General features: G+C 35.8%; 1 protein-coding gene across 1 annotated transcript in view; it reads right to left on the reverse strand.

The window, feature by feature from the left end:
• LOC144973526 (uncharacterized) overlaps positions 1-21,598 on the reverse strand; it is a 72,780-nt gene that overhangs the window by 23,038 nt on the left and 28,144 nt on the right. Inside the window, exons 6-9 of the mRNA XM_078916050.1 lie at positions 16,102-16,127; positions 13,415-13,511; positions 7,795-7,962; positions 26-146 (exon numbers count right to left, since the gene is read on the reverse strand). Coding sequence (XP_078772176.1) covers positions 26-146; positions 7,795-7,962; positions 13,415-13,511; positions 16,102-16,127 — 412 coding nt within the window. The remainder of the gene's footprint in view (positions 1-25; positions 147-7,794; positions 7,963-13,414; positions 13,512-16,101; positions 16,128-21,598) is intronic.

Here is a 21,598-nt window from a genome sequence, read left to right on the forward strand (position 1 = left end):
GTTATATTTTAAAAAAATTACTTACTACTGAGCATAGATAGGATTTACTTCCATAATAAGATTTACATTGATCATCAAACATCACGTATGCTACAAGTTTAGATGAAAGTACCCTTCCCGGCTTATAACTACATTTCTGTTTGGATCTGGGAAAAGAAAATACTAACTATAATACTAATACGATTTCCTCATTACTCGCTATTATATATAGAGCATAAGGAAACAGATGTTACTGTATCATTTTTATTGCTATAACTTATATTAAATTGTGCATTGTTGCAAACTTTAACACAGAAAAGATGGATTTTCATTTTTAGAGAATGACTTCCTTTCGTGCATGATTGTCATTTACCATCTAAAGTATTCAATTGTAGAATACGGATAATGTGTCATTTGCCATCTAAGGTATTCAATTGTAGAATACGGATAATGTGTCATTTGCCATCTAAGGTATTCACTTGGAGAAGACGGATAATGTGTCTTTTGCCATCTACGGTATCCAATTGTAGAAGACGGATAATGTGCCATTTGCCATCTAAGGTATCCAATTGTAGAAGACGGATAATGTGCCATTTGCCATCTAAGGTATCCAATTGTAGAAGACGGATAATGTGTCTTTTGCCATCTAAGGTATCCAATTGTAGAAGACGGATAATGTGTCATTTGCCATCTAAGGTATCCAATTGTAGAAGACGGATAATGTGTCATTTGCCATCTAAGGTATCCAATTGTAGAATACGGATAATGTGTCATTTGCCATCTAAGGTATTCAATTGTAGAATACGGATAATGTGTCATTTGCCATCTAAGGTATCCAATTGTAGAAGACGGATAATGTGTCTTTTGCCATCTAAGGTATCCAATTGTAGAAGACGGATAATGTGCCATTTGCCATCTAAGGTATCCAATTGTAGAAGACGGATAATGTGTCTTTTGCCATCTAAGGTTTCCAATTGTAGAAGGTATCCAATTGTAGAATACGGATAATGTGTCATTCGCCATCTAAGGTATTCAGTTGTAGAAGACGGATAATGTGTCATTCGCCATCTAAGGCATTCAGTTGTAGAAGACGGATAATGCGTCAGAAATTTAACAGAAGAGGAAAATGCGAAAATCGATGTTCAAACCTTAGATTAGAATGCGTTAAGTACTCCAGCACCAGATAAATAAAAACTTCATTCCATTTCACATATTATATTGACTTGTGTTTACTTCTGATTAATGTCAACAGCAACAAAAATGAGTGGCACTTAGATATAAGGGAATGATTGCTATTATCAAATTGTGTAACAAGAAAATACATTAGATCTAAATCGACTTTGGAACTTAAAACACAAAAATGTATTTTCAAAAATTTCAGAAACGGTGCTTTTTTATTTGCTTTCAACACGGCACGTTGATATCTATTATCGAGCTCTTGAAAAAAAACGCAGATTGTATCTTTATTGTAACGATCGTTTAAAAGTTAAATGTTATTATGATTTTTCAAATAAAATTTGCAATTTTAGTGATAAACGTAAATCATAAAAACTAATAATACTAAATTCTCAATACCGGTGTGCCAAATCGCATTAATATACAAAAATGTTCCAAAGGAACATTGACCGAACAATGTAAATAGGAAATAATATGTCTGTAATTGCCCCAACAACATAATAAAACGTGCGGCTATGTGGTCTTGTGGTATGACACTCGCTTTCGGATCGGATGGTCCTGAGTTCGAGCCTCGCTAGGCGCATAGTTGAGTCCTTGGAAAAGACTCTTTACTCACATTCTCTCACCGTACTCAATTGTAAAATGAGTACCTGGCCGTCAACAGCGTTGTCTTTGTCTGAAAAATTGAAACATCGCCTAACAGGCGCCATGTCTCGTTCTATATGTTACGTGTTGCTCTTGGTCAGGGATCACTTGTAATGCGCTTTGGGCACATTTAGTGGATATGCACTATATAAAAGCTCTAATTTTTTTTAAAGCTCTAATAAAAAATGTTGCTGCTTGAAGCTCGAAGGAAAAAAATTACGATAAGTATGGAAATGTAAGCTTCAATTTATTAAACGAAGTCGTAGTTCAACTACGCCATTCACACATCCTTCATTCTTCCTTAGTATTTCATTCAACGTATTTTGTTGATAAAGGGGAAACCTGAAACGCCCACAGTATATGTCTTCGTTAAAAAAATTAAAGCTTATATTTCAATATTTATCGTTATTTTCCCCCAACAACAGAGACAACTATCTAGTCTACCTTGACACAGAAAAAAAAATAGATTAACTAAAACAGTTAAATTACCACTGTAATAGAAACTAGTGCCGCGCTGAGGACCGGTCCCACGGTCTTTTCGCTGTGAGCCGGAGACCGGTCCCATAGTGGAAGACCGGCGGCGGTCCTCACTTCTTATCACCTTTCAACGGTCTCGCGCCATACTAGGCTACTTCCCCAGCGATTCGTTGCCTCGGTTGCCTATCTTCCACCAATCACCACCCATCCCACTTAATTAATCGCACCCACCCCCCTTTGCCATACACTAAACGACACAGACGACCATACAGGCAGACGACCACCAACCTCCACTCCGCAAACCGCCCTTTCGTGTGTGAGATGGGGGGAACAGGAGGCGCACGCCTTGGACGATTCCATTATACGGGGTAAATTTCAAAATTTACTACACCATAATGATCGCAATGACAATGATCTATGGTGAAGGCATGACCCCTCTTCTCTAATGGGTTATTGTTTGAAATGTATGTGACTACTAAAGATGTGTGTGTGTGTGTGTGTGTGTGTGTGTGTGTGTGTGTGTGTGTGTGTGTGTGTGTGTGTCGAACCTAGCAAGTAGCAAATCCGATTTTTTGTTTTCTTTTGTCCATCTCTTGTCACCACTCCTTTCTATCGCAGTGTTGTCATTTAAAATAATACAATAATATTAAAATTTCGTTTGGTGTTTTTACTAATCAAATAATATGAGTTTCATTAGTTTCTTCCTTCCAAAAAACCCAGTTAAAACGTCTGAATTTTAAAAAAGTCCAATAGAATATTTGGGGACCCCGATAGCTCAGTTGATAGAGCACCTCTTTATACGCAAAGGGCCAGAGATCGATCCCGGGTGCAGTCGAGTTTTTTCTGAATCCCTGTCTACTCAGCAATGAATGGGTAGCTGAGTTTGTTAGATCTGGCGAAAAGTCACCATCGACCCCTCTTATTACCTCATCCACCCCCTCTTATTATAACTTCACGTCTCTCTCTTACTCTTCAATGCTCGCTGCCCTCTAATGTGTGTGTGTGGGGGGGGGGGGGTAGGAGTTGCATGTGTGTATCAACGCCACGAACAACTCGATCAACGCCTTGGGCGATGCCATTATCTCCGTTAATGGGGATACATTTCAAATTTTATTAAATTATCGAAGTAACAATGAAGTACGGTGAGCAAATAAAGAAGGCATCACCCTCTTCTCTAATTAGGTTACAATTTGAAATGAGTGTGACTACTCCGTGTGTTTTACTCCTGTAGACCACGGTTTTCATCGTGTAGCGGTCTTTAACGGTTCAAGAATGAACGATCCCACGGTCTCAAAGGTCAAAACGGTTCGAATTTCCAACAGTCTCTCAGGAATGTTCAATGTCCTTGCGGTTTTCATTTCCCAAGGACCGTAGGACCGTGGTCCTTAAGCTTGCCAAGGACCACCCCGCAGTAATAGAAACCTATTGGTACCTAAACCTGTATATGCACTTCTTGCAAATTCACATGTAAAGAATCTCAAAGTACTTGTTATAACTTTTCAAAGACCATTGACTTAAAAATAATTTTAAAAAATTTTTTGGCCAGTTGTTTTTCCGATGAGCAAAAAATTATTCGTAGGGTCTAGTGCAATCTAAGCCACCCCGTCAATTGACAACGAAATTTATCAGATGGTTTCAAAAATACGAGCCACAGAGTGTGATTATGGATTCTAAAACGGACTACACAAAGCTGAATAAGTTCAGACTGACAGGGATTCATGTTGCATAATTTTTTTCTACTATATTATCTATTCTTCTTCTTTTTAACCTCCGGAGTGAGAGACATCCAACGTTTTTCATCACTTTGCCAGTTTATTGTTATCGTCTTCATATATACACAGACACTAAACATAGGCATATGGATATTGACCTTAAAGCATAATGTCTACTAAATATGCTCAAAGCGCTTTACAAAGGGACCCTGACTGACAGCAACACGTAACATGTAGAACAAAACATGACGCCTGTTAACCCATATTACAATTTTTCAGACAGATACAACGCTGTTAAAGTGTTTTACACCCGAGTACGATGAGAGAATGTGAGAGTAGTGATTTATTTAAAATCCTTCCTAACTTTCTCAGCATTTCATATAACTAATACATAACTTTCTCACAACGTCACTGTAGTGCTATATTTCAAATCGTTCTCAACTTTCCCTGGATTGTAAATAAATTAATACATATTCTCAATACATACTCTCACAGCGTCGCCATATGTTATCGTTATTGCCCTAGGCATAATTAAAGAAGGCCATCTGTTATAGATACTGCATTGAAACTGCTTTAATTCACACGTAGGTGCTAGGCCAGGTAAGGCCATGTGGTTTGACCGCCATTGTTAACGTGCACAAATAACCGACCTATTTAGGAATTTACAAGATTACAAGACGATAACAACGATGACACACAGAACACAATTGATCTCAAGAAAACCTCCAGTAATAAACCAGGCAAGGGCAAATCCTGGAATATTATTGGTTCCTTTTGGTTTACCAACTCACGTAAGAAATGTATATAAACAATCACAGTGATCTTTCTCGCTCTCTCCCATTTAATCAGCTTAGCATTCACTGCCTCTATAGGGAACTTAGAAATTCTACATAGCGAGTAGCATGTGTGAAAGAGGGTAGGTGATGGACTTACATTGTGTTATCATTAATTAATGCCAATTACACTAGTGAGTGTAGGAGTGACAATTAATATCGTGCTTCGCCTGGCCGTAAGTAGACACAACCTAAAATAACAGAATCAATAACTCATTTTATTAACAGTAATTGATAACTCGTGTTATTATAAAATATTCATTCATTATTTTTATCTATATAAATTACTGTATATGCCTTCCAACTGAATGAATTACATTACACGAATTACATTTACTAATGTGCTATCGCTAATACAGGATAGTTCTATTCAGTATTTATATGTATTGATTATTATGCTCTCATGATACTCATCTTTCCCCATCCCACTAACTTTCATGTGTCCTGTTAATTAAATTACTAACACAACTTTAGACCAGTGATGATGCCAAGGGTATTAATTGATATCCCTCACAGCACCACTATTCATAAGGAATTAAAAAATTGTGCAACTAGTCAAAGATTTGCTCCGGTATTTTCACAGATCGGGGTACTGACCAAACATGCATCAGGGTACCGGCCAAACATGCATTTGGAGAACAAGTAAATAACTATTTGACTACACGTGATACTGAGTGGAATCTGGCAAGCGATCCACTGAGACAACTGGAAGGGAACGGCTGCTGCCCCATATAACAGAAGAAACCTTAGCGCCGCCACCAGTCGCACCTAAGATTAGTACCATTACAAAGAAAATGAATAGTTTGTGATACGGGATGAAAATTAAATACTCATAGCCTTAATTTAATGAATTAAAACCAGCACTATTATTCTTTGGCGAATTATGTGTTAACTTGTTATTGTATGAGGCAATTCTGTTGATTTATATTAACGTATTTCTTCTTTAACGGGGATTAATACTAACTTCTGGACCTATCTATCCCAATATAACGTGACAATAAGCCACCACTACTTCTACTACCCATTTCTTTAAATCTAAAAATATTTCTTACTATCAGTCAAGTTGTCAGGAGCTTTACCCGACTATAACAGGGAAAAATAAAGTGGCACCAGATAACTAAGTCTATGGGGAAAGTATCTGACTCCTGTCTTTCTACTCCTACTTGCGACTCTTCCACATAGACGCGACAGTCACCAATATAATTTCATAACCCAGCGTCATCCACATAATTTTACAACCCTGCCTAAATTACAAGAAAGCCATGGTATACCACCGACCACCCGAGAGACGATAATTAATATAGTAAGTGTTTTCGACCACCCATTCGTAAGTAGACGCAACCTATCAAATAATAGAAATTGATAACTCATGTTATTAAAATATTTCATTCACTCTCTATATTTATATATTTATGTACATGTATGTATTCTTTACTAATCAATGAATTACATTTTACAAATGTGCTATCGCTAATGCGCTATGGTAAATAATGTATTTGCATGTAGTGGTTCTTATGCTCTCATTGTTTGATCACCTTTCCCCATCCCACTAATCTAACTTAGGGGCTATCAATAATAATAATTATTATTATTATCATTTGTTAAAATTATATCACTGGTGTTATCAAGGGTTGTTAATTGAAATCCTTTCAATGTCACTGCTCATAAGGAATACGCATTTTTGCAACCAGTCAAAGTTTTGCTCCTACATATTCGGGATGTGGATATCGGGTTACATTTTATTCAACCATCTGATTACCTACGGTATGAAATTTGCCTATCAGCTAAAGGAGAATCTGTGATCACTAAACAAAGGAGGTTTCGGCACAACTAAAGAAAGGCCAAGAAACCATCCACATCAACCAAAGGACATTCTAGCCCCCAGACAAACAAGCTAAGATCAATACACGAAATGAGTAACATAGTGTAAATGAAAGGATGGAAATTAGCTTACCCATAGCCTAATTATAATCAATTAAAAGTCTACTATTAGTCTTTTATTTAATTATGTGTTAACGTGTTATTGTGTGAGGTTATTCTATTGATTTATATTAAATATCTCTGCTTTAACTGGGATTAATACTTATCTTATGAATCTGATCTATCCCTATATAACGTGCCACAACTGCCACTACTACTAACTATTTCTTTAAACTTAAACTTTATTACTACCTGTCAAATTGTCAGGAACTTAAAACTCAACTATAACAGGATGAAAGAGGCACTAGACGACTTTTGTCTTTGGGGAAACCCCTTTTACTTGCCACTTCTCCTAATTAGATGCGACAGTGCGTGAAGAGCCTTTTCAAAGGACTCAACTATACTCCGAGAGAGGCTCGAACCCAGGACCTTCCGATCCGAAAGCAAATATCATACCACAAGACCACATAGCCGTAACATTGTTACTGTCAATTTTAAGATCTTTATCTATTCTCATCAATACAACATATGACCGAAACCTTAATTCCACTGTAAACCTGAACAACTATAAACTCAACTCCTAGCAATGAAATTATAAAGCTTAGAAGTGTCATATCATATGTAATGGATGGCATTTCAACAGAGGTGAATTACTGCAATGCAAATCGGGCTCCAGTTAGACGGATTCCCATCACTAATACTATATTGCTCTCGTCTAACGCCAGAAAACTAAGGTCATATTGAATTGAAACTGAACACAAAAAGGATAAATGGTACCCACCGTCTCAAACGGTGTTAGGTCGGAATAACCTTGTTTCTAAATTTAAACTCAAAACGTAAACCAACGCCAAATGCCATACCCGACGTGTACAAATATGCAGGTCTTACATCCGAACATCGTTATGGGTCTATTTTAACATTGCTGTAATGGACAATATTTTGAGATTTCTATTACAAATTGAGCCCATAAGTAATTGGGTTATCAGACCTGCATATAAGTGTACGTCGGTCATAACACAAAATCATAAATATTATAATGTTTCTTTTCTCACCGGGCAGCAATGAAGTCTCTGACTTGTAGAGATGTGCATGATGAGGGCGTGAATTGGTTTAAAAACGTGTCTGGGTCCTTGTGATCAACAGCATCTCCCATCATAAAGCGTTCACTTTTTTTACAAGCGCTGGCCTTCTTTTTATCCCCGTCGAGTTTAATACCAAAACTATAAATAGGAGGCAAATATTTAAAAAATATATATATAAAACAAAAAGAAAAAACATACAATGATATTCAAAATCGACCGTCAGTTCATTTATTTCAAAATTATGAGTTATATATTTAGCAAATAGCACACGTTATTAGTGTTTGTTACGAAAATGATGATGATGATGATGATGATGATGATGATGATGATGATGATGATGATGATGATGATGATGATGACGACAATAATAATAATAATAATAAAAATAATATAATAATAATAATAATAATAATAATAATAATAATAATAATATAATAATAATAATAATAATAATAATAATAATGATAGTGATAGTGATGATGATGATGATAATGATGATGATGATGATGATGATGATGATGATGATGATGATGATGATGATGATGATGAAAATAATAATAATAATAATAATAATAATAATAATAATAATAATAATAATAATAATAATAATAATAATAATAATAATAATAATAATAATAATAATAATAATAATAATAATATTGCACCCAAAAATAAGAAACTGTACACCTTGCAAGACTTTCTCCTTGCCTTTGACTGGTACAGTAAGTCAAGGATTGTATTGTGTACAACATTATTAGAGAGCATTTCCAGCTGCCAGCGATTTCTACATTAAGGAAAATCACAGCTGTTACCCAAAATGTAAATGCTTTAACTTTGTTTAATTCGGTTTTTGAGAAATGTGATGAGAGAAGTCGAGTCTGCATTCTTATCATAGATGAAATTCACATCAGAGCCTCAATCACTTATAGAGGTGGTACTTTATTAGGATATGCAGCTGATTGCCCTGACAAAGTTGATACCACTATGCTTTGCACCATGGTAAAATGTTTCTTTGGCTCAAAACATTTTGTTGTTAAAATAGTACCATGCCACAGATTAAATTCTAATTTTCACTTTGAAGTTGTCTCTCAAATCCTTCAAAAACTTAAAGCATGTGGTGCCAGAGTGATTGGCCTCATAAACGACAATAATAAAGTCAATCAGTCATTGTTTCGTTTATTTTATGTTGAAAATCCAAATAAGCCATGGAAAGCTGTGTCACCAGTTGACCCAACCAGACCACTCTTTCTGTTAGTTAGACACTGTTCATCTCTTGAAAATTGTCAGGAACAGTTGGGAAACAGAAAAAAAACTCAGACATTACTTTTCCAGTCTGATGACGGTAGCATAAAAAGTGCTAAATGGTCAAATCTTATTGATTTTCATGAACGTCAAAAAAGGGACCCTTGCCTCAAACTTTCATATTTAACCGAGGCTTCACTTTATCTAAATAGCAACAATATTTTTTAGCACTCAATATATTTTCTGAAAAAAAAAACAACAAGTGCTGCCTTGAAATCTGCAAATGATGTCAATGCCAGTCTTGACTATAAAGATACAGCATCATTCATTGACTTGGTTATTCTTCTTTGGAAAGTATTTAACGCAAAAACCCCATTTCAGGCAATTCACTCTCGTGACAAAGATAAATCTGTTCTTGATTTAAGTGTTGATGGCCAACATCAAATCAATATACTTAAAGAATGGTCACTCTCAGCTTCAGAAATAGAGCCCTCTTGCAATGAAAGAATAAAGAGTAATGTAAAAGGTGTACCACATCATCTCATTCATCTGTGGTGTTTCATTCATCCTGTTTTGTTGATAAACGGGAAACCCAAAACGTTCATTTGATCTGCTTTTGTAATTAAATTGAAACTTACATTCAATTTCACATTATTATTTAATGAAAGAATAAAGACTTTAACCAAAGACACTTCTAAAGCCTTACAATGGACCCGTTACTGCCCCGTTGATCTGTGTGATTTCATTCTCACCACTACATCTGAATTAAGACATCAGTATGTACCTATTGGGTTTTTCCAACAGGATGAAATTGAAAAACATTTCTCACACTTTAGGAGAGTAGCAGGTTGTAATTATTACATTTCTGCAGAGCAGATTGGCATATTCATGTTTTTGATAGAGCAAGATTTGTGCTCAAGTATCAAGCTACAGCAGATATTGCTTATGATAACGTTGCTCACTCTTGTGATGTTTGTAGACAGGAACTGTCAGACAATGAAATATTGGTGCTTGATGATTTACAAGAATGCATTGATAAATTGTCAACAGAAGATAAAATGTCATATTCCACATTAGGGGTTACATTGCTTCAGCGCACGCTGATTTCCAAGGACCTCTCGACAATTCATGTGGAAACAATGTGCCCCTTTTCACAAGCATCTCGGACAGAGGAGATCTTTCATATCCCTCTGTTGATTTGGTCAACTTCATTGTTTGCTGTTTTATCTTCATGACAAATTCAGATATTCACTCTTTCAGAAAGAGACTTATCACAATTTTTGAAGATTTACATTCTTTCCTACACCTGGAGTCAGAACATATTGATAGTAAAGTTATAACTAGAACAGTAAATTATCTTTATAAAAACATTCTTTGTCATAACAGTAGGGATACCGATAACATAAAAAGAAAAGTAGCCAAACTTTCTTCAAAGTATTAACTTTCTTTTCCTTTTGTAAGTTTGGACCGGTTCTGTAGTAGTGTGTATTGTTTCTTTCAGTTTCAATACTGGCATAGGTCAATTCTAATTCAGTTCTAGAAGCTGTATTGTCAGCTTGTGTTAAATGGACATTCTACTACATCCACTGTGTCGATTTCTATTGAAATATTATTCCTGCTTAGCTATAGATAGATACACTTTCATATTCCTAAATGTCTTTAAATCTCTTACAACTACTTTATTTTACTATGTGTGTTTCTGATTGCTTGATGTGTGTAGTTTGATTGAAATCAGCAGCTAAGGTCGATGGTGACGAGTGTGAGCCACAATGTTGCCTGTACTGTATGTTTCACGCAGACTCAACGTGTTGAATTGTTTATAAATGTAAAAAGGACATTTATTTTATCAATAAGGCGCATGTAATTTCCTATGAAACATATGGACTGGGTGGACTGGGTGAGTCGGTTTCATTATTATTTGTTTTCAAGTCTTCTTCATTTCTCCTCCTCCTCCTCCTCCTCCTCCTCCTCCTCCTCCTTCTTCTTCTTCTTCTTCTTCTTCTTCTTCTTCTTCTTCTTCTTTCTTTTCTCTTCTTCTTTTCTTCTGCTTCCTTATGAAATTATTATTATTATTATTATTTTATTATTATTATTATTATTATTATTATTATTATTATTATTATTATTATTATTATTATTATTATATTATTATTATTATTTATCATTATTATTATTATTATTATTATTATTATTATTATTATTATTATTATTATTATTATTCGCGCGTTTGTAAACAATGACTGTAACAGTGTCAAAGCGGGAATGTTGTGAAACTCCATCCATATTTGAACATCGAACTAAGTAGACATTGAGTTGTTATTATTTATAAGATCAATTCAATCATCGATTCAATCGGGGTTTTATTTTCAGATGGATGTTACAAATGACAGATTCGTTCTTCATATAATGTATTTTGCCATTCCTTAGTCTTCTTCTTTAAAAATTTCAGCTCACTTATCACGATGTCGGTCTTAATAAGTCGATAAATAATTATTATTCTCCGCTCGCTTTTGTTAACTATATCGTTGCTACGAAAGTCAGCCCATTCGTAATCAGCTGATTGTACCGGAAATCGGACTCATACTCAGTTCACGATGATTCTAACCCAAATAATTCCTCATAAAAGAAGACGAAGATCACATCACGTGAAACAAACTTAAATGTGAGTTGTAATGAAAAGCCCAACTAATAGAATCATTTGTTACCTTGAGCACTCCGAACAACTACTCACTTTTTATTTTTGTTTGGTGTTCGTCGTCTTTTTGGTCAGTCAGTAGATAACCACGCCTCTCCGACAGCTGTCATAATGTAAGCAATGGCAGTGATTGGTAAACCTAGCAAACTACACCGGTTTTACTATCGATGATATGTTTGTAAGTAAAATACCCACTGTTATACAGCTTGATCAATAGACCCAGTACAGAAAACTATGTGTAAACTTAGACGTTAATAACATGAATGAGAAAATCGTGTGATAACTAGTCACACATTTGGCGGTATAAAAACAATAACAATGATCAGAGAAAGGTTGAATTCATTCAAATTATTGTTTATAAACAACCAACTATGTTTGTCCGAGCACGTGTGTAGGTGTGTCGCAAATTTCATGTTTTGATTGATCAAAAATCTACTGGTAAAATTACGAAGACGACGGCATGACCCACTGGTTGTGCGATTATGTGTATTGGGCAACTGTATGCGTATGACCGACATTCGTACGATTTTTTACAATTATGCTTTTAGTCTTTCTTCGCTGTTTCGTCCCCAAAACTTTCTCCTTTTGTTCTTGGCTCAACATCTCTTCGTTGGGTAGCCTAGAATCTCCATTCTTTATGATTTCTACATCATCTCACTATCACCTCATATTATAGCATTTACCCTCTCTTTACCAACTGTATGAAAATCGTCGCATTTGTTACGATACAAACAACGTTTTTCAAAGTCAGATTTGTTTAATAAATCACAAATTTTGTAGAAAAATCTTTGTTGTATTTACAAGAATTTAATGCTATTTTGTAAATCTTGTTTTGCTCAACAAAAGTATGTATAACCTGTACATATTGCTTTCAAAATGAGTTATAAAATTCAACTTTTGCGTGTTGGGTAGGAATGACATTTCAGTAAAAATCTTGAAAATGGTCGGTAAGGAGAGAGAGGGAGTTAAGCCTCTATCCTCTCTTGTTTCTATCTTTGATGTCTATTTCTTTATATTGAAACCAACGCGCAACCCCCCCCCCCCCCCCCCCCCCATCCCATCCATTATGATTTTTATCTTGGGTCTCTCTCTCTCTCTCTCTCTCTCTCTCTCTCTCTCTCTCTCTCTCTCTCTCTGTGTGTGTGTGTGTGTATCTATCTATCTATCTATCTTTGTGGCGTAGCTTTTAGAGTCTTTCTTTAATTAGTTTTATTATAGTTCGATGAGTATTACTGTGTAACATGAATCCTCCATTATTTCTCATTTTTATCTTGGCTCACTTTCGCTTCTTCGTACAGCCTTTAAACTTCATCCTTATCTCATCTCCAACTCCAACCTGTCATAATATTTCCTCCTAGTTAACCCTTAACCTTCACCTTGTCTCTTTTTCATATGCGACTCACCATCTCAAAATGGTATTATGTCGGGATCATTAAGGTGCTGACAATTGAATTGAATGAATAGCCCAAACTATCAGACGGGTTGAGCTCATGTTTTATTAAGAAGAATTGATAACGTATATTAAAAAGATAAAATCCAAGAATTAATATTAATTTATGATCAGAGGGCGGTATACCTCTTGTCTTTAAAGCCTTTTGATATTTAAAAACCCAATAGTGGACATTTGAATTTTATAAGAAGATAAATTCAAACCTTGTTAAGATCGCTCTGGTTGCTCCCCAGTGAGTATTGTACCATAACTTGTCTGACACATATCCGTAACTTGGCCCGCACCCCTTGGCTTCAAAACCTTTTTTCAGGAATAGAGAGAATAAAATTAGAAACTAAGAATGATGGTACAGTGTAGATTGACAGTATTGAATATTTATACATAGAATTTATAATGATACTAATAAATACTAAGTATAGGGAATGAGATTAGCGGAAAAGTAGCGTCCCTTGATTGGACGTCACCCATAGTCTGTGACGTCACCGGCGGAAAAGTTATTAGAGAGAGAACGTCGAAGCGAGGACGAGAGACTCTTTCATCACAATTTTGATTATCTTGTCGATTCGGAAAGCATTCTGATCATATGTGTTTTGGCTTCATTCTTGGGCCTTTATACTATTTGAGATTCATAAATGACCTGGGATACGAATTATAACCATAAATAAGACTTAAATTGTAGGCAGATTTTCGCCTTCTTTTCAGGACAATAGATAGTAGCGCAGATGTACAAAGACTCTAGAAAGATCTTGATTTCATCCAGACGTGGTCTGATACATGTCACATGAAGTTATCAATCAAAATGCTATGTTATGTCAATATCAAACAAGAAAGAGCCTTGCACTCACCATTACAAAATGCATGATCACCCTTTACAACATGTCGACTCCATAAAATACATCAGAGTCTATCTTACTTATAAACCAACGTGGCCAACCCATCTAGAACATATCGCAGCTAAGGCAGGTAGGATGCTGGGGTTTCTCAAAAGGAACATAAACCAACGACTACGAAGAGTTAAAGCCCAGGCGTACACATCGCCTATTAGGTAAATATTAAAACATGTCAGCGCTGTGGGACCCCTAGAAAAAAGGATATAGATAATATTTAAAAAGTACAGAGGGCAGCTGCAAGATTCGCAAACCAGATGCAAATCCAGAGACCTGGGTTGTTTCATGTCCTTCTTCCGGTCACTTGAATGGAAACCATTGAAAAACCGGCGCAAGATATCCCGTATTGTTACTTTACACAAAACCGTTAACGATCCAAAGCACCCATTATCGTCCCAAATTACTTAAAAAGCAAATTAGATAGATACGCTCCACGTAACTACAATGCAACGCAATACATAGACCCAAGAACAGACACAGCTTTTTCCCACGAACAATAAATGACTGGAATGTCTTGTCACTGAACACGCCTGACGTTAATGCTTAAAAACCTTTCCAAACAGTTTTGAATGTACTCGCTCGTCAAAGTAATCTGTGACTGTTCCCTATTTTGATTATACTGTAACTGAACATTTGCAGTGATGGACCTGTGGGGCCTTTTGCAAATACAAGCCATTGACGATTGAAGATTGGCTTAGCGGACCTTGGTCCGATTTCAAGAGTTGTACGATCGTCTTGAATAAAGGAAAGAAAGGAAAACATTCCTTCCGAGCCATTAGGCCATGGAGCTGGAGTTCATCCCTGCTTCTATAGCGTGTAACGGAAGATGACAAATGTTTTTTATCTTTTGGATAGGGCGGAAGTCTATCGCAAAGTACTTTCCGCCAGATCTAACAGAACCAGATACTCAATTACTGCTGGGCGGATAGGGGTCAGAAAAATATCTCGTTAGCACACGATATCAATTTCGTTCGCCTTGTGTGTGAAGCTAGTCCTCTACCAACTGAGCTATTGGAACGAATCAAGGACACCACTAATAAACCTGGTACTTATACAATTCATTCTCAACATATGGTTTGGTTATTTCATGGTGAATTTTGAGGGGTTTTTTTTTGTTTTTAAAATGAAAAGCGTATAATAGCTCTGTCTCAAGGGGAAAATATCAATATGGCATTTTACCACCCCAAGACAACTACAATTACTTGCGATTAAAACATTACACAAGGAAGAAAATTAAATTTCCCACGTTTCTGCGCTTACAGTTGATTATGCCCATTTTCTGATTCCTTCTCAAAGACCATTCATATCCATATGACATTAGAATACTTACACATATGGTTCACAACTTATAATTTTTTAAAAACTGTTAACATTTTTTTCATTTTGCATTCTGATTTAGACGGCATTGTATATTTATTATTGCTCAGGCTCTGACATTGCGTGACTGAGTGGCTTCAAATGTTTTACAAAATGAGGAAGAAAGTAAGTTTGTTAAAGAAAGCTTAAGCTTTTTAAGAAGCGCAATATCCAAGTATCGTGCCTAAAGCGCTTTACAAAGGGTCCCTGTCCAGAAGCAACATTTAACATGTAGGACGTGCCTTTTAAGCGATACTATATTTTTCAGACAGAACAACGCTGTTAACCAGTTACTCATTTTACACCTGAGTAAGGTGAGAGAATGTGAATAAAGAGCATTTTCTAAGGACTCAACTATGCGCCGAACTAGGCTCGAATCCAGGACCTTCCGATCCCAAAGTTATTATTATACGACAAGACTACATAGCCGCACGTATTAATGGATACAAATCTTTGATCTAGAGTTTAAGAAGTAAGAATCTCACGAAAAGAAACAAAATATAGTAAGTCCGTACATTTTAGCTGTTCAGATTTACCAAAAAGCCAAAATAATTTTGTAGAAAAGCAACAGCATTGGACATAAACGAACAGATATAATATAATAAGTGAAATTAGGATTAAGAAAATATATTTCATATAAATCTTACCTCCCCAAGGTGCAATCCCATCCATTCTAAAAAATATATAGAAAAGAAGTAATTATAAATCAATAGATTATCCTAGCAATAATAGATATTTTCTAATATTTAAAGAGGTTCTAAATTCATCAATTTAAAACGATTCCGAAAATAAAGAATGTGCGATATTGACTTTAGTTCTGTCATAAAATTTGTAATATATCTTATGAGATTATTCAGAATAACAATTTTATGTGCATTCTTATAAAAATATATTTTAATATAACATTATCTAGTTTGAATAGAGCAGAATCTCAATTTCATTGTTCGAAACATCTCTATCAAAACATGGTATTCATGTGTAGATCGTGTTTATATTAAATTTTTAAAAAGCAAACTAACCCAAATTCAAAATCCATTGAGTAAAGTGGGAGAATATGCAAAGTTTACTCTTCTAAAATAAGAAAAATTATGTGGTTCCAATGCTTTCACTGACTTGGCATTCAATATAGATATCAATAGAGCAACTGTTAATTAACATATACGCGCTGAGCAATTTGGTTACTCGTAAGGATGTATTCAATTAAAAATATATTATATACCGGGTGTTTCAAACTTAATGTCTTTATGGAGATATCGATTATCACGGAAATAGTTGAACATATAATTCATTTATTTGGCAGCAGCAGCTTTTTTTGGTGCTCAAACTACTATGTTATGACGATCGACCCATTAAGCTACATGTAATTCTTCACCGCATTCGTGCAACGTCGCAAATCCGCCCGGAATCTCCGCCACAACACACCGTACAACTAGATGCTCTGCGGTTTCGGGTTTTTCCCCGCGTCGGGTACATGTTGGACATGTGGAAAGTCCCCACTGATGAAGCGCTTTTGCCGTGAGCAGGTTCTCGACCGAAGCCGATTCGCTACCACCCATTGTCTCCTCTTACTGGTGGAGAAGCCTGGAAACTTCTCACCTAGTTTCGAGGAGTGTATATCCCCGCCTCCTCAAGGGAATGAATTCGTCCAAACCGACTTCCATGTATGCATCTCTGTCCGTAGTCAGAGAATCTTGTGAACAAGTGTTGCCGATTTCGATGTATCCCCATTCCCTCTCTCTTTGATCTTATGAAGCCAGCTCTTAGTAATTGTCTCCCTCATATTGGAGTAGCTTATCCTGACGAGGACGTTCAGTTCACAGGTGTGCCAGCCACTAAATTGGTGGAAAGCGGAGGTCACGGTTTTCGAAGTGTTCATCTTCAGGTACCACTTGTCGAAGTACGATTTGAGTCTGGTGACGTCCTCGCTGAGTACGTTCTCGAGACGGGTCAACACTTTATTTTGGGTAACGGGTGCCCAGTCGTCCGCGTATCCCAGCCTCATGGAGGAAGTGTCGGCATGTCGCTAATGTAGACATTAAACAACATTGGCGCAAGGGCCGAACCCTGAGGGACCCCATTCTTCAATTTCCTAACTTTACTCGTAGCGTCTCCCAAATCGACGTAAAATTGTCTTTCCTCTAAGATTGAAGAGAACAACTTCAAGTCTTTTTGCACCGTATGATCTTTGCAATTTTGAGCATTAATCCTTCGCACCAGACCGTAATGTACGACGCCGATAGGTCTATAAATACAGCACATGTTTAGCAAATAACATTTTGGAACAATTCAGAAAAACCATTACATTTGTTTTAACAGAATAATCACATTCACTAGTTCGTGGTGCATTTATTAAAGGAGATGGTCAAAATAACCGTCTTTGCGTCCTAAACGTTTTCGTACTCTCGTGATGAAATTATGAGTGGCTCTCTCACAAAGCTGCGGGTCAATAACCTTTACTAGATGTTCCACTCTATGCCTCAGTTCATGGAGACTGGGATCTTGCACCTAATATTTGGTGTTTTAAATAACCTCAAAGAAAAAATTCCAGATTGGTCAAGTCGGGGCTGATCCGTACAACAGCTAATGACAAAATCACCAAAATGAGCCTGGACCCAGGTCAATGAAAGCTTTACAGTTTGAGGATCTGCACCATCTTGCATAAACCATTGCTGTTGCCGTTTTTCTTTGCTACAAAATCGTCTCACAGACCTCCAAAATTGCCCTAATACTTTGACATAATTAACTGCAGTATTGCAGTTTGTGTCTCTCTATTTTCATCACAAACCCAGCTTGGCCCAATGCTTCCTTGAACACCGAAAGCCACCCACGCTGTTGCCTTTTGGACATGTCGATCTCGTTTGATGACTTCGTCTGGTCGCTCTATTGACTAATGGATAACGTTACAAGAATTGATGTTTCCAGTTAGATAAAAATGTGCTTTATTGCTAAAACAAATGGTCCTTTAAAATTCGTTCTTCCTATGTTTCTAAAAAAACCCGTTGACACATGATATTTCTCTGTTTGGAAATTTCTGGGGTGATTATTTCTTGATGGATCAAAACACGATAGGGGGCTTCATTTTTAGATCGTTTAAAAATAATATACGATATGTTGTGCTGTTTAACAAGCCCAGTCCATAAGACCGTCTAAGTACAGACTTTTTGGAGTCTCCTCGTCGGAATTTCTAACTCTTGCCACATTTTCGTCTGTACGTGCTCTTTTTAAGGTGCTAACCCCTTTCTTTGAATGGCTTCCCGAGACAACCACTTTGCCTACAACATTTACACCATCTTCTGGTTAACTTGACAAACGGTACATGCGATTTCAACCTGGAATCAATTCAAGTTGAACTTCACTTGATGACTTCAAATGCAGGTGTTTTTCAACACAAAATGCATTTTCTGTTGATTTCAAGGTACACCTATTGTGTCGGTAATTTTTACAATAACAAAATAATTGTGACACATTATGGCTTCCAAGTGTTTATATTTATTTTCTTTTAAATTTGGTACAAATCGGTTCATAAATAATGAAGTTGTAGAAAATTCAGTGAGGGACATTAATTTTGAAACTGTAAGTATTCACTTGTATTCGGTGCCCGATCGTCTGGCTTCATGTAAGCATGGATCCTATTACAAGGTTATTTCAGACATAATGTTCATATGCTACCCATCCATATAATCACGAAAATTTGGGGAGCATACATAGTTTCCAATTTAGCAAAAGGAATGCCAGCAGATTTTAACTTTCACCTGCCCCTCAAAATTTGACTTTCGCATTTCGAAAAAAATATACAATTCGGATTACAATTTTTCAAGTCATTGTCCCCGCCTTTGTAGAAGTGCTGGAAAAAGGATGTACTCTTTGTGATAAAAATATAGGCATTAAAAAGCAACGATAGTCAAATGTTTAATAAATTACTCGTATTTTTCTTCTTTTTCTCAGCTGTCCCTCAATGCTCAGCTGCAAAAAATTGACCTCTTCATCAATTTGTCTTAATTAAGAAGAATTTTTCCATGAATTAAAAAAAAAGGAACAGATTTCGCTTATTACCGCTAAATTAAAATCGATAACACGTAAGGATCGGAACTCATAAAAGATTTACATTATCTCGGAACTCATAAAAGATTTACATTATCAAAATTATGACTTTTCCGCTTATCCATTTTGAAGGAATTCGTTATAAGGGAATGTTCGGTTAATTGAAACTTGAACGATATACTTACGGTTTTTGAATATGAAAAAACGAATGGCAATTTTAAATATCAAACATCTACATTTTATAACTATCAATACACATTATTGATGAATACAAACGAAAGTGAACATTACGCGATTCCAACATCATTTTGATCGCAAATTTTTGAGAAATAGCTTGTGTTTTAGCCAAAGAGGATTATCTAAATTTAATGTAGACTGAACAAAAGAAGAAATTCACCAATTTATGATACAGTGTTTCTACAAATATGTACACGTGTTCAACAACAAAAATAATGACAACAACAACAAGAATAACAACGACGACCTAATAATAATAATAAATAATAATAATAATATATAATAATAATAATAATAATAATAATAATAATAAATAATAATAATAATAATAATAATAATAATAATAATAATAATAATAATAATAATAATAATAATAATAATAATAATAATAATAATAATAATAATAATAATAATAATAATAGACTCTTATAGAGCGCACGGTATCCTCAACAATGAGGCTCTTGGTGCTTTAAATTACATCAACACAACCCAATATTTAAAGTACATGACACAAAAAAGAAATGTTTTCAACGATTTTTTGACAACAGACAATGATTTGGATTCTCGGATGCTCTTTGGAATGGTTTTCCATACAGACGGACCAAAATGAGAAAATGACCTTGTTCCTGCCTTTGTACGAATGCGTGGGACAGCCAAACGGGTGGTGTCATTGGAGGAACGCAAAGATCGGGTTGTCGAATATTTCTTTAGGAGTTTTGTGAGGTAGGGAGGGGCAGTGTTTTCCAGACAACGATAAACTAGGACACATACTTTGAATTTGACCCTTTTCTCAACAGGCAGCCCGTGTAATCTTCTAAGTAGAGGTGTGTCCGAGTCAAACACTCGCCTTCGAAAGACCAATCTAGCAGCATTATTTTGGACCGTTTGCAACCGCTTGAGCTTATTTTCCGAGACACCAAACAACAGAGCATTACAGTAATCCAATTTGAAAATAAAAGAGAAACGACAGGTTTTCTGGTAACATCCTCAGAAATGAACCGCCGTTAAGATCCAATTTTGTTTTCAAATGACACATCAATGATTGGATAATTGTCTTAATTTGATTGTCCATCGACACTTCCGAATCTAAGAATGCTCCAAGATTTTTGACCTTGTCAACAATAACTATTGACAACTCTCCTACTTTTAATTTCTTCTCGTTGCAAAATCTTCTGTTCCCTACATACATCACCTCCGTTTTGTCGTCATTCAACCTCAGCCTGTTCCTACCCACCCAATGCCTTACACCCAGTACACATTTTTCACATGTACTAATGACATTTTGTAAGTTTTTAGTAAACTCAGATCCAAATAACTGGGTATCATCAGCATACTGGTGGTAGGACAGGCCAAAGCCCCTGATAACCTTTAAAAGTGAAAGTGTGGTGAGAACAAAAAGCACAGGTCCAAGAACTGATCCCTGTGGGATACCTGATTCTAAAGGAAATTGATCTTACAAGTTTACAATGGATTACGCCGACTGAAGAAGTGTAAAAAACACAGAAACGAGTCGTCTCGGCCACAAAAATGTGAGTGAAAATTTGCATTATATATTAGCTCTAAACACCATTATCGAGCACTTTCGTACCTACAAATACCCACCAACACCCATAAATATAATATATATATATATATATATATATATATATATATATATATATATATATATATATATAATAAGCCACAGTCACCGAAACTAAAACAAACAAGCAGGGAAAATACGTAGGACTAACGGAACATAATTTCAAAACAAGATACAACCTCCACACCTCAACCTTTAGAAACACCAACAAAAAAACATCCACAAAACTCAGAGAACATATTTGGAAATTAAAAGACAACAAAATAGACCACATCATTTCATGG

The sequence above is a fragment of the Berghia stephanieae genome, chromosome 5 (genome assembly GCF_034508935.2).
Source record: "Berghia stephanieae isolate SIO BIC M18660-M18661 chromosome 5, UCSD_Bste_1.3, whole genome shotgun sequence".
NCBI classification, from domain to species: Eukaryota; Metazoa; Mollusca; class Gastropoda; order Nudibranchia; family Aeolidiidae; genus Berghia; species Berghia stephanieae.